The sequence below is a fragment of the Squalius cephalus genome (genome assembly GCF_949319135.1).
Source record: "Squalius cephalus genome assembly, chromosome: 10".
Taxonomy (NCBI): Eukaryota; Metazoa; Chordata; class Actinopteri; order Cypriniformes; family Leuciscidae; genus Squalius; species Squalius cephalus.
Genome location: NC_137131.1, coordinates 11415773 through 11430433, shown reverse-complemented (window position 1 = coordinate 11430433; position 14661 = coordinate 11415773). Strand labels below are relative to the sequence as shown.

Below are 14661 nucleotides of genomic sequence, written 5' to 3'. Positions count from 1 at the left end.
GTAAAAACAAACTTTTATTTTGGATGCGATTAATCGCGATTAATCGTTTGACAGCCCTGCAAATTAGCACATGCGTAATTAGATTACACCGTTTGCCCATGTTAACAAACAATTTCAAAAAACTTGTTATTCATTTTTTGTTCATCTTGATGTAAGTAATCAAATCAGTAATTTTCATGCTGATATCTAAAGGTTAAAAATTTTACCCTATTCACATGAGAAAAAGAATTAATAGGTGTATGATAGACTATATTTGGGTCTTTGGGTCTGTCTGTGTGTGTGTTTGTGAGGTTATTGGGACAAAATGTCTCCCACAGAGACAAGTGGTGATCCCTTTTGGAAAATCTAAAAATACAGAAAGTTTTCTGTGATAGGTTAGGGAATAGAATATACAGTTTTTACAGAATAAATTAGTTCTATAGAATATGCTCCTAAAACATAAAAAAACCAACGTGTGTGTGTGTGTGTGTGTGTGTGTGTGTGTGTGTGTGTGTGTGTGTGTGTGTGTGTGTGTGTGTGTGTGTGTGTGTGTGTGTGTGTGTGTGTGTGTGTGTGTTTGTGTGTGTGTGTGTGTGTGTTTAAAGGACACTCACAACATTTAAATTAAAATGTTTAATAAAAAACCTTTAGGAGCAAGCTGCAAGTTTCCAAAAGAAACAGTTTTGCTTATGTAACCTATATAAAGTGCATCCGATTTCCTCATTGACAAACAAAACATTGACCCATGTAAGCAGTGAGCCATTGATGTTGGCAGTGTTTTCAGACATGCCCTCACGCCTGTATGTGAATGTGGATGAGTGATGACATTTGAGGTCATTTTTTAGGTCTGGGTCATCCTCTTTTTTTATGAAATCACTGTTATATGCAGGTGCACATAAATAGTTAACAACATAAATACAGTAACAAAGACAATGCTTGTTTATTCTAAAAGGAGAATGAACAACAACATCTGCCACCTAATAATGTTGTCATCTTATGTAATCCATGTAAATCCTGTCCATCAATATCTGAACGTTGATATACTTTATCTGCAAAGCTTATCATCTTGTAATAACCTACAAATATTATTATTATTAAATATAAATTTAAGTTCAACAAAATTATAAACTTGAAAAATAACTCACTGTTCACACATTTGTAACTTTTTATTTATTTAATAATAATACATTTTACTACAAATATTTTAATATGAATCATACCCGATAGCAGAATGAAAAAATAAAAATGTGACAATATTTCTAATTTATGTTCGACTGATGGGAAGCCTCAAAATGCTCCCCGTCGTGTCTGACCCGGTCTGACCACGTGTGTGCGCTGAGCTGTAGTAGAGCACATGCTGGAAGGACTAAACCAAATCTAGTCCACAACAAGGGTGACAACACTCCACGTATGTACATGTATTTAGGTTTCCCACAGGGACATAGCCTGATCCTTGTTGATTGTATGTAGCCCATGCATTTCTGAACGTGTATTGGAGTTATTCATTTCTAAATTAATATTAAAAAATTGTGATATTTATATAGCCAAACATGTCAAATGGAGTAACCTAACTCCTATCTTCTTCTTGATATTCACAACTCAAAATATATATATATAGGCCTATATATTTTTAAAAAAGAAAAGAAAAAAGAATGCAATAAATAATACCTTTAAAATGCTTGAAAACATTTGATTTTATGTAGCCTTGCCTGTGTAAATGGTAAGCAACGCTCGTTCATTTTCAAATGCACGAAACTCACATAAATACAAAGAAAGAATACAAAGTTATTTAATTTAAAATATGTGATTACGCAAGAGGTTTCATCATATTTGGATCTCCTCAACATTTTAACACCACTGATTTAACGTACCAAAATAGGCATTTACATTGCGTGTGTTCTCATAGGTCAGGAATCCCCCCTGTAGAGGAAAGTGGGATGATCCAGTCAAGTTCTCACTTCATTCAAGGTTCATTCAGTTCAGACTAGAAGCTCGATTGTGATTGAATCACGAGACCCCACTGGTACTGTGTGATAAAAATGCAGATGTCAAAGAATATTTAAGAGCTGCTGAACGTCCTCAAAATCTAGAAATATGAACGCGGAAGATATTTCCAAACGCACGCACAAAACGTGAGGAGGCGGGATGGATGCAAAGAACAGAGAGCGGCAACGGACACGGAACGCTTGCAACAGAACCGAAAGCGCCAGTGTCCTGCGCTCGCTCAGCGTCGACAACATAGACGACAATGAGACAATGGGAGACGAGTTGGACCGGGGTAAACATTGTGGTCTTGAACGGCGGCTTTTTGCACCGCGGTACAGCTTGCTTCGTGAAGTTGGCAGGGGCAGTTATGGCGTTGTGTACGAAGCCATTGCCCGTAAATCAGGTGCGAGAGTGGCGGTGAAGAAGCTGCGCTGTGACGCGCCTGAGAATGTGGAGTTGGCGCTGGCGGAGTTTTGGGCTTTGACCAGCCTGGAGAAACGCCATGAGAATGTGGTCCAGCTGGAGGAGTGTGTGCTCCAGAGGAACGGGATGGCCCAGAAAATGAGCCATGGCAATAAGCGTTCAAAGCAGTATTTGAGGTTGGTGGAGACCTCGTTGAAAGGTAAGATGTTTGTTCTAGAAGGTCAGCGGTTGAAGAATGGTTTGTCACGAGCTAACATTAGCTTTTGTTTGTGACAGTTCACTCATTTGGTAGAAATGACATTTTGGCCATTCAAAATCTGATTCATGTCAAGTTTGAGTAATTTCTCATTGTAATCTGAAACAAAACCAGTTAGAATCCATTGTTTGGCAGTGAGTCATGGCGTTCGGCGATGACACCGGACGTTTATAATGCGCATGTCTTTGTTCTACATTAAGATTGTTTACATTTTATGTAAGAATGTGGCAAATGTCGGTCAGATTTGCCCTCCCCCACCCTCCTCTCGGTTATGAAACTCTTGAGTTTGGAAGTGGGGGAGGTGCTGGTGTTGGGGTCAAACCGTCTATCCCGGGTTAGAACAAGGAAGTTTGATTCCTTGCATGACAACTGTGTAAATGATCTTACAAATGAAAGAGAGACAGTGGTGATTTAGGTCAGATAATCGAGGCCAGTTCGATCTCATTAATCTTAATGTGTTGGGCTGTCTTTGTGTGACTGCTTTCACGTGTAGATCTGAATCATGATGTAGGTTTTTGTACTGTATAATACTAGTGTTTCTTGAGGCATTTTCTTGGAAGCTGTTGGCCTAGTCTATATTTAGTGTACATGGGAGTGAAAGTAGGAAGAGGTGTTTAACTTCTAGATGGGTTATATGCTATCTATGAATAAATAAGTGATTTTAAGTGCTTCAAAAGTGTAGTTTCTGACTTTTCGAAGTTTTGTAGTGAACAGTTTTTGTTTAAATGATTGTATGTGTCTAAAAATGATGGCTTAGGCTTAAAGCTCCAGGTTATGTGAAAATAACTGAAAGTCCCACTCCCAACTCTTCAACCAGTCAAGCAAGGGGTTTTACTTCTTGCTTAAATAACAGGTGTTTTGTTACTGATGCAGTCAGTATTTTTTGTTTTACTCAAATGCATTTTGATGTATTTTGAGTCACTGCAACTTCAAGTGCAGCACAGTGTATATGAGACAAAAAACACTAAATTAAATCTTGAGTAAGATTCTCACAACAGGACAAAGCAATATTGAGACAATCCACCTTCATGCTAAAGTTATTTAGGGAGACATACAAAATGTGCAGAGTTGGGGGTACTCCAGGACCAGGGTTGGGAACCACTGCTTTAAGCCAGGCATACACTGATTTTCGTCCAAATTTAAGCTGATTTCTAAGTCATGTTTAGAGCCTGGGACACACCAAGCCGACTTTAAAGAACCAGCGGCGACGGAAACCGACGGTTTTGTCGCCTCGCGTCGCCTGCGTCTGGACAGCACAGACTACAGCCAACTGCAAACTAGCACGTGCATTCTGTGTGTAAGGAATTAACTGTCTATATCAGCAGGTATCAATAGTCTATATCAGCAGGTATCAATAGTCTATATTCGTCATTCAAAAGGTGAAACCGAAACAAGGATATACAAGAAGCGCACAGATATACGAAAAGTTAACAAAGCAGTGCTTGCTTACCATTTTGAATAGCCTATCAGTTATGTTGATAACTTTCTTCATTTTAAGTGGTTCATGTTATGATGGAAATATTCCCATTTTGGAATGCTCGGGTAGAATAACATAACATTAGATCAGCCTTCTGTCTGTGCCGTCTTGACATCAACGGTCTCCCGGCCTTAACATAAATTAAACCATGGCGGCATGAAATAGCTATACTAGCCTATATGTGCTGGGCAACGATTAACCTTGATTAATCACATCCAAAATAAAAGTTTGTGTTTACATAATATATATGTGTGTATTATTATGTCAGATATATGTGTGCATTATTTTGTATATATAAATACACGCATATGTGTGTGTATTAAGAAATATTTGCATGTATATGCTGTATATAATAAGAATTTTTTCATAAATATAAACAGGCATATGTGTGTATACAAAATAATTATACACAGTACACACACATATATTATGTAAACACAAACTTTTATTTTGGATGCGATTAATCGTTGCCCAGCACTAATATATTACGAAATATAAACGAAAATTATCGGCCGAAGCATTTTTTGTAACTATGCGAGTGGAACCGCTTCTCATGGCACAAGCGAATGGGTCCCACATGTTTATTTCACATGTATGTTGTGAGCAGTCAAGTCGCAGCTCTTTGGCTTTACATTGCATGCGATTTACTCGTACATTGAGAGATTGTATATTAACAAACACATTGCTGAAAACGCACAGTGTATGCCCGGCTTTAGACTTTTGTTTGTGGTGTTGTGATGATAGCACCCTTACCTTTGAAAAAGAACTGTGAGATTCACAAATGTTTTATTTATATTTACAGCAGCAGCATGTGCAGATTCGGGTAATGCTTGCTCAGACATAGGAAGTGATAAAAATAAAACCCATGAAAGCACAGGACCACATTTATAATTACACTAAGGCACTTTGGCTTGTATCAGGAAATACAAGTCAGTCTTTGTTGTTCATATGGGAGCTAGTCCAGTCCTGTGAGAAGAAACCAAAATGGCTTCAAACTGGTTCCACTGCAATTCAGCCTCTGAAACTGATGACAAAGCAATTCTTCCATTGCATTAACTCCTCCTTTTGTCTGGTGCTCTCATTCTCTCACCTTTTAATATGTTTACTTTAATGTTATGTGCAAGGTTTTCCCACAGTTTTTGTTCCTGTGTTGTTGTTTTTTTTCTTTTCCTAAAGCAGAAGGTTGGTGCGTTACATAGTGAAGGGCCAAACCCTTCTTTAAAAGCCTAAAGCTTTACCTCAAACTCCCTTTGAGACAAATCGGTTCACTTGACGGCCATATTCGTAACACCCTGGGCAACTATTTCCAGGCATGCATGTACAGCTCACACAACTAATAATTTGTCAAAGTTACATTTCAATTACATATTTCAAATCAGCAATTTGACAACAATGGTGTCATAAATTGTGCTAATATGCATTCTAGAGTAAACAAAGAAAAAGAAGATTGGCTCTTTCAACTGCACAGCAAGACATAAAAGAGGATTGGTGCTTTAAACTGTATGGCGAAACTACAGCTGCTATATTGAGCATTACAATTTCTCCCATTCATTAATGAGTGGACCTTCTCTGCCTTATACAGTCTCTGGTTTATGTTACAGCCACAATTTAATGCCTGCAGAGGCATGTGCTTATTAGGGAAAGGAACATTCTTAATTGTTAACATTGTTAACTGATTTGAACACACTCAATTATATTAATCTCTAGGTATGTTTTTTTGTGTACTTTCAGGTGAGCGTGTATTGTCATGTCCTGATGAACCCTGCTACCTCTGGTTTGTAATGGAGTTCTGCGAGGGAGGCGACCTGAATCAGTTCATCCTGTCTCGTCAGCCTGATCCCTGCACCAATGCCAGCTTCATGATGCAGCTGAGCAGCGCTGTGGCATTCCTGCATCAAAACAACATTGTTCACAGAGACCTTAAACCAGATAATATCCTCATTTCGCAGCGTTCTGGCACACCTGTGTTGAAAGTGGCTGATTTTGGACTGAGCAAAGTTTGTGCTGGTCTTGGTGCCGGAGTACGGGACCCAGAGGAGGGACGAGACAAAAACAAGAATAGTATTAACATCAACAAGTTCTGGCTCTCATCGGCATGCGGCTCGGACTTTTACATGGCACCGGAGGTGTGGGAAGGACATTACACAGCCAAAGCAGACATTTTTGCTCTGGGCATTATCATCTGGGCCATGATCGAGAGAATCACGTTCATTGACGCTGAATCGAAGAGGGAACTGCTCGGGACATATGTGCGGCAGGGTTCTGACATTGTCCCGGTTGGAGAGGCGCTTCTGGAGAACCCAAAGATGGTGTTGAGTATTCCCCAGCGCAGACGCTCACACATGTCCGAAGCGCTCCGGAAACTTTTGCAGGACATGCTGGCCGTCAATCCTCAGGACCGACCAGATGCATTAGAGCTACACTGCAGAATGGGAAAGGTCACATGTGCAGCGTAAAATCTGAACTTTGACCTGAATGCACACACAGGTATGTCTTTGCCAGTGAAGTTTCCATAAATGTACAGATATGGTTGTTTTTGGCTTTTATGTTTTTGTGTGAAGATTCTTGTGTTTCCAGATGCAGTAATAGCAGCTAATAACAATACTATTACTATATTATCTCTCTTAAAGACAAACACATTTACACACAGTGCTGAGTTGTTGTTCTAGTTCTTATTCTATTACTGACTGTTTACTTTTTACTTCAGCCTATATTAGGCTGATTTTTTTTTTGTGATGGTGAAATTGATATCAAGAATTGTGAAATTTCAGTGGCATCCAAAAAGTTGCCACCATAACCTTATTTCCAGCAAAAATAACTATAATGGTTGATATTGTGTATTAAATTGTTTTTGCCTGTTTTAATATTTAGATCATCATCTAGTACCAGGTTAAAATGATAACGATAGATTTAGGCAATTATTGTTTACCCCTTAAATGCTCTATTTCTCGAGGAGCACTTTCCCATTAAAGAGTGCATTTTGGAGTGATCTGATGTGTGTGTGCGCACATGTACAATATCTCACAAAAGTGAGTACACCCCTCACTTTCAGCAAACATTTTAGTATATCTTCTCAAGGGACAATACTATAGAAATGAAACTTGGATATATTTTAGAGTAGTCAATGTGCTGCTTGTATAGCAGTATATATTTACTGTCCTCTGAAAATAACTCAACATACAGCCATTATTGTCAAAAAAGCTGCCAACAAAAGTGAACATGTCAATACTGTGTCCAAAGTGTCAATATTTTGTGTGAGCACCATTGTTATCTAGCACTGCCGTAATCCTCCTAGGCATGGAGTTCACCAGAGCTGCACAGGTTGTTGCTTGGACACTCTTCCACTCCTCCATAATGACATCATGGAGCTGCTGGATGTTAGACACATGGTGCTTCTCCACCTTCCGCTTGAGGATCACCACAGGTGCTCAATAGTGTTCAGGTTTGAAGACATACTTGGCCACTCCATCACCTTCAGCTTCCTCAGCAAGGCAGTTGTCATCTTGGCAGTGTGTTTGGGGTCGTTATCACACCGTTCGGCCCATTTTCTGAAGGGAGGGCATCATGTTCTGCCAGTAATTCATGCTCTTGGACAGGTTGCTTTCAGCGAACTGTTTGTGGGCTTTCTTGTGAGCCAGCTTCAGAAGAGGCTTCCTTCTGGGACGACGGCCATGCAAACCGACTTGTTACAGTGTGCAGTGTATGGTCCGAGCACTGACAAGCTGACCTTCCGCTTCTGCAACCTCTAAGCAATGCTGGCAGCACTCCTGCGTCTGTTTTTTGTAGCCAGCTTCCGCACCTTACGCATAGCATGAGGACTCAACTGCTTTGATTGACCCTTGCAAGGCCTGTTCCGAGTGGAACCCGTCTTGGAATACCTCTGTATGACCCTGGCCACTGTACTGTAACTCAGTTTCAGGGTGTTACCGATCTTCTTATAGCCTAGGTCAACTTTGTGGAGAGCAACAATTCTAATTCTCAAATCCTTAGAGAGTTCTTTCTTTGTCATGAGGTGCCATGTTGAACATCCAGTGGTCAGTATGAGAGAACTGTACTCAAAGCACAAATTTTAACTGCTCTAATACAAGATACACAAATTGATATCGTCCTGTCAAGCAGACAAAAACATGAAAATGATGAATAGGACATGTGGCTTTGCATGGTTAAACGACGTACAGCTATTATCACTTTGTACTCACTTTTGTTGCCAGCTATTTTGACAATAATGGCTGTATGTTGAGTTATTTTCAGAGGACAGTAAATATATACTGCTATACAAGCAGCACATTGACTACTCTAAAATATATCCAACTTTCATTTCTAAAGTATTGTCTCTTGAGAAGAAATAGGCCTACTAAACCGTTTGCTTAAATGTGAGGGGTGTACTCACTTTCGTGAGATACTGTAACAGTTTTTAGGGCGTTTTAAAGTTGTTTTTAACAAATCAGTCTGAGTTTATAGCATTTGGCATGGCATTTATCAGTGATATCAGCCAGAATTTTAATATTGATGCATCCTTAACAACATCATCTCTATTTCCACACGGCTGTCCCAGGGGTGTGATTATTTTGAGTTACCATGAGTGGGGTGGAAAAAAATAAGACGTGATATTCTAGGTTTTGAATCTAAGTAAAACCATGCACTGCACACTTCTGCAATATCATAATACATTACAATAAGTTGAGTTGGTTGTATTATCGATTTTGGATAACATATTAATTGTCTTTCCACGGGATATATTGCCGGTTGTTTCTGTTCTTTTTACTTATTACTAATGTTATGTGTTTTGACACTTTATCATGACGACTTTATCATGATGTGATTTTTTTTTTTTTTTTCACAGACATTCAGAGAGCTCATGTTGGCGTGCTATAAGAGCCTCTTTTGTTTTTAAAAGTGCATGCTGGGATAGCTGTTATACAACCACACCCATTCACCACCACCCCTCCTCTAACACTCCCCATCCCTTATTCTCTCTCTCTTTTCCATACCCTTTGCCCCGGGGGACAGTGCTCATCAGGCAGACCAGGAGACTGGGAGTTGTTCCTAGTTCAAAGATGGAAAGATTTTTGTTTTGACATGCCACACACAACTCACAGTTCCTTGCAGAGACCAGAATTTAGACTAAAGGTAGTGCTGCATTAGGGATGCACAATATGTACTATTTGATTTAAATATCGACCTTTTAGTGCTTAGTAACTATAGCATTAATATAATTAACAGTGTATTGATATTGACCACACTTTTAATATCTGCACATCATTAAAAAAATGTAATTGTAAAACTGCGAAATGTTTTGTTTTTAAGTTGGATTGGTTCAACATAGCATTTAAAATTATGTATTTTAGGGTTGAATATCAGTCACTGAAATATTATTTGTGTGTTAATGAATATGAAAGGCAGGGGGCTTATGAGTTCTCCAGCCATTATGAGGACATTACAGCTGTCTGCTTCTCCCTCCAGTCGTCTTTTGTTGACCATCCCCCTCTCCTTCTCCTACCGTTGCTACATTCAAAGCGGAATAGAATACTGCATGCATGGAGCCTCTTGGCTAATTTGCTCTCAGACAGTGGTGTGTGTGCGTGTGGGACGTGAGAGCGTGTGGTTTGTAGTTCGAGTGACTGCAGCGGGGCTTTAATAGCTATTCCTGACTCAGCACATAGTTTGAGCTGCAGGATATGAGGAGGAGGGGTGAGGTCTTTATACTCTATGTACCGGTAGCTGAGATCAAGCTGCACTCGTGCTGACTAATGACAGATAGACTTTTAGTAGTAGTCAGATAGACCTGCAAAGACTTTTATTATTTGTGTTGTGTTTGAATGCTTGTAAATCTGGTTGTAAATCTGGTTACTCAACAAGCAATCTGAGATTCGGACCCACTTGAGGCATTATGCAACGCTATCATGACATCACCACTTTTAGCCACGTGTTTTTTTAGCCTGTCACTCAAAAGATGGAAAATGCATGGCCCCTCTTTTCTTTTTCTCTTTCTTTTTCTTTTTCTCTTTTTGTGAAAAGTGTGGTTTTGTCTTGTCTGGGTTCTTATGGTCAGTGGAAAACCTGGAAATATCAGGAAATCATGATTTTCTTTTTTTTTTGGGGGGGGGGGGGTGAATTTTTATTTTATTTATTTATATTTATTTTTAAAGACATTTAATTGGATGGGAATTGCTGTTTTTGAAATCCTTACCCAGGGCTGCCCTCGGGCCTTAACTAGTAGTCGCTGTCGTTCATTTAAGTGATTAGTCGACTAATCGCACGTTTACATTAAAAAGCCATAAATCATAACAATGAGCCTTTAAGTGCCTATAGCTATATCATTTCTGTTTGCGGCTGCAGAGATTAAGTCGACGATGCTGACTCGTCATCTCCACAGTAGTGGACACGCATATATGCACGTTTCATATGGATTACATAATCTGAGAATATTTGTTTTCCACTTGAATTGGTTCATTTAAAAGTAGACATTTCAAGCTTTCTATAGATATATTGTGAGGCAAGTATACACTGAGTTTCTGTTCATTTTTGTGACATGCTCAAGTTCACAGAGACCGAGACAGCAGAAAGCGCATCCTGATTGTTTTCATTATTTTACAAAAGCACAATGTTTTGTTGTTATTGTGAGTTTACAGAAATAAAGGTAGACCCTTTACAGTTTGCATTACTCTTATCTGTATGACCAAAAATGACGGAGTATTTTAAATTAAAAACAAGTGATGGCGCCGGCGCCTGTATGTCATGCAGTAAGCGCGCTCTCCACACAAACACAGATATGCGCCTAATAATAGCGCACTTTTATCTAGGTTAACATTAGTGTGAGCGGATTTGTAAAGTTGCTACTACTTGTATGTTTCAAGTGATAAGCCATATTTGAGGTTGATGAATGGTAGGCATTTTAGATTTCCTGCCATTAACAATCTTTCCATCACGGACTGTGTGATTTTGCCACTTCCTGTGGAGGTTTTTTTCTTTCTGCGACTAACCGTCTAATAAAATTTTGGACGACCAATAGCCTCTTCAAGTTGACTATTAGGGGGCAGCCCTATGCAGTAGTAATCATGAATGACTGAAAAATCATGAAAATGAATTGGTCAAAACATGTTTTTTCTTCATCTGTTTTATATTTTTTTGCTGTTTTAGTCTTTCATGTTCTTAGTAAAAGTCCTTGTAATCAGTTCTAATGACTTGTTTTTGTTTGTTTTTCTTTTCATTCTTTTTAGGTTTTCCCTTTCCACATCAGCCCAGAAGGGACCACATTGCTTGGACAACTGTGAATCTTCCATTGCGGATTTAATGTGAAGAGTACGAAGTGCTCAACTTGAACATCAATACAAATAGATTTTCAACTGACCTTTCACTTTTTTTGTTTACAGTAGTGATTTAAACGAATCATTCAGAAAGCCCAGAAGTGTTCAGCCTAACTCAATCATCGGTTACGTCACTAAAAGTGAAGTAAAGCTAAAAACAATGTTGTGATACAGTGAGTACAATCAAGCTAAAACAAGCAAGCTATTTATTAGTCTTACTGAAGGACTAGGACTCTAAAATTGTTCATGGAGCTTCCCTAGTTGCTCATATTCTCAAAACAATCTTTTGCCATAAATAACAGTCAACAGAAGTATTTCAGTTAATTTATCAAGTTTTATGAGCAGTAAACATTAGTTTTTTTTTTCAAGACTTCAGTTTTAGTGCACAAACAATTCACAGATGTTAGGTTTCAGTGATATTTGTTTTTTATTTTATTTAAAAAAAATTGCAATAAATAGATTGCAATACTAGATACTTGACTACATTTTGAGCTCATCACGTCACCAAACAAGCTTCATAGTCTTACACTTGTCCAACCAGTTGGTCTTAATTGAGTGAAAAACTAAACTCCACTGAACTTGATGATATTTATCTTTGCTATGTCGCATCGCAATAGCTAAAATTATAATTAAAGACTAACTTTCTAAACTTGATTTTAAATTGCTATTAAAATGCTCATCTTAAGCCTAAACCCAGTATTGAGATTTTTTTCCCCCTCCTTGAATGCAGATTTATTCTGGTGCCTTGAAGTCTAGTGATATTGAGATTTTCTTTTAGGTTGTTTTGTTTTACAGCTTTATCTTTTAAACATGCAGTACATTCTCCAAGATTTTAATATTTAAACACTTTACTTATTAGGCGTGTGTAGTTTAACCATTTAGGTGCCAGTTTTACATTGTGTGAGATTTTTTTTTTTGCCCAAAAAGATTGATTGATTCTGGTGTCCATTTATAATGCCACTGTCAACTTTGTAAAACCGTGTGAACATCCCTACTGCACAGACACACACATACACTTATACAGTTTCACAGATTAGTTGTTTTTGGACTTGGAAGAGAAGGTTATAGATTGATTATGAATATTTCCTTTTTGTTAGCTGATTCCTTGGAATTGTTCTCAAAAACAGGATGGGAGCTTCAAAATGGTACCATTGGATTCTTGCATCCGCATCCTAAATTCTTCATAGAGAACAAGTTGGTGTGTCTGTGTGTGTTTGACTGTGTGTGATTTTGCTTGACAGTTTGTGTGTGCTATAATTCTACCTCAACACTCTTGTGTTTTAGTAACTACTTCACTAAATGAACTAGCAGTGCTTTCTGTTTTTTGGAGAGAATAGTAGTTAATGTTTTCCAGATGGTTTATTTATTTATATTTTTTTGAATAATAAATCTATAATGTCAAACTTTTAGTAACTTTATTCCCTTATTTTTTTTACTGCTTATTGCTGTCTGCTGTAGAAGAAATTTGAGGCTTGTGAGAACAAGATTTTTATTTAATTTTTGTGGGATTGAATCACCCTCAGGTTTAAGGTGTTGTAGTATGGTTCTTCACTTGGGAACAAAAATGGTTCTGTTACTTTTATATGTTCACATTTCAATCAGGAAATGCTTTTTGTTTTTAATGGGAGCATTTTATTTTATTTTATTTTTTTTCACATTTATTTTCCCGAACGGCATTTTAAATGATTGTATGCTTAATGAGGGTCAGTTAATCCTGGTGAGAGTTGGTAAATGTTTTTACATTTTCTTTATTGTTCACTCAGTTACTCCTCTTTTCAGTTTGGATGTTTCAGAGGGCAGAAACAGAATTTTGTCATAGCAGTCAGATGAACCACAGTATTAGACTGCACTTGCGCTGAGGAGAGTGAACCAAGCATAATAGAAGCTCACTTCCTCTTGTATCCTCTCTTTTGCTCATTATGTTTTTCTTTGTATTCCTTGTGGTCCAATTTTGACTGTACACCGCACTCGTCTATGCAACCTTTCCTTCTCTGACACTATGTGATGCTGCTCTGCTTAACTAGCCTCTTCAGACCTTAACGTTTTTGTTATTCTTTTGTGCTCATTTAATGACCTTTTTGTGGAGCACTTTGTGCTTTTTGTGTGAAAGTCTGACATTTTTTTTTACAGACTTTCCTTTGTGTAAAGCACACTAGAGCTGTGTTGAAAGCTTCACTCTTTTGAGTGGCATCTCTTATTGTTTTGATGTTTTGGATCAATAAACCATGTAAAAGCAAAACTTACGTGTGTTTTTAATGTTTGTTACTCTTTAAGATGACAATTTACATTTGAAGTTGTTTTAAAGGTGCAGTGTTGCAGTTGCAAAAATAGCGCCATCCTGTCTACCATTGTTAGGACAAACCGGTATAAATTACACTGAATAGATTAAAGATTATCTGTTGTCGAAACATAATACTAGATGTTGTACAATATACTGTGATGAGCCAAAACATTATGACCAGTCACAGGTCAAGCCAATATCGTTGATCATCTGACATATTAAGGTCTGGGTAGATCAATTGAGCAAACAAACAGTTCTTGTAATTAACATGTTGGATGCAGGAGAAATGAGCAGGAATAAAGATCTGAGCCACAAGGGCAAAATTGTTATTTGGCAAGGTGACTAGATCAGAGTATCTCTGAAAGTCTTGTGGGTTGCTACCAGTCAGCAGTGGTGTGAATTTACCAACAGTGATCCAAGGAAGGACAAACCACAAACCGGTGCCAGGGTGTTGGGCACCCAAGGCTCATTGTTGCACAAGGGCAGCGCAGGCTATCCTGTCTGGTCCGAGCCAACAGAAGTTCTACTGTGGCTCAAGTCTCACACAAATTTTAATAATGTTATGGGAGGAATGTGTCGCAACACTCAGTGCATCATCTACACCTGGGGAAGTGATGGCACTGTGGGACGACAAGCCTGTGGAGGTGATGCTCTGGGCAATGTTCTGGGTCCAGCCATTCATGCTGATGTAAATTTGACACATGCTTTCTAAACACTATTGTAGACCAAGTACACCTGGTGGAAGTGAGCTCTCTCAGCAGGATAAAGCACCCTTCCACATTGCACCCATTGTTTAGGAATGGTTTGAGGAACATGATGAAGAGTTCAAGGTGTTGCTCTGGCCTCAAAATTCCCCAGATCTCAATCCAATTGAGCATCTGTGGGATCAAAATGTTAGATTCACAGAGGCTCCATCTCGCAACCTACAGGACATGAAGGATCTGCTGCTAAC

At 38.5% G+C, this 14661-nt stretch overlaps 1 protein-coding gene across 1 annotated transcript; it reads left to right on the top strand.

The window, feature by feature from the left end:
• Positions 1-1958: 1958 nt before the first annotated feature.
• stk35l (serine/threonine kinase 35, like) lies at positions 1959-13398 on the top strand. Its single transcript, XM_079883904.1, has 3 exons — positions 1959-2587; positions 5853-6608; positions 11342-13398. The coding sequence occupies exons 1-2, from the start codon at positions 2125-2127 to the stop codon at positions 6575-6577; spliced, it is 1188 nt and encodes a 395-aa protein (XP_079740030.1). The 5' UTR covers positions 1959-2124; the 3' UTR covers positions 6578-6608; positions 11342-13398.
• The last annotated feature ends 1263 nt before the right edge of the window (positions 13399-14661 follow it).

Excerpts from the sequence above, each read along its gene's own strand:
- stk35l (XM_079883904.1), top strand. The coding sequence starts at position 2,125 with ATGGATGCAAAGAACAGAGAGCGGCAACGGACACGGAACGCTTGCAAC. Across the intron at positions 2,588-5,852 it reads GGTGGAGACCTCGTTGAAAG|GTGAGCGTGTATTGTCATGT; the intron begins GTAAGATGTTTG and ends GTGTACTTTCAG.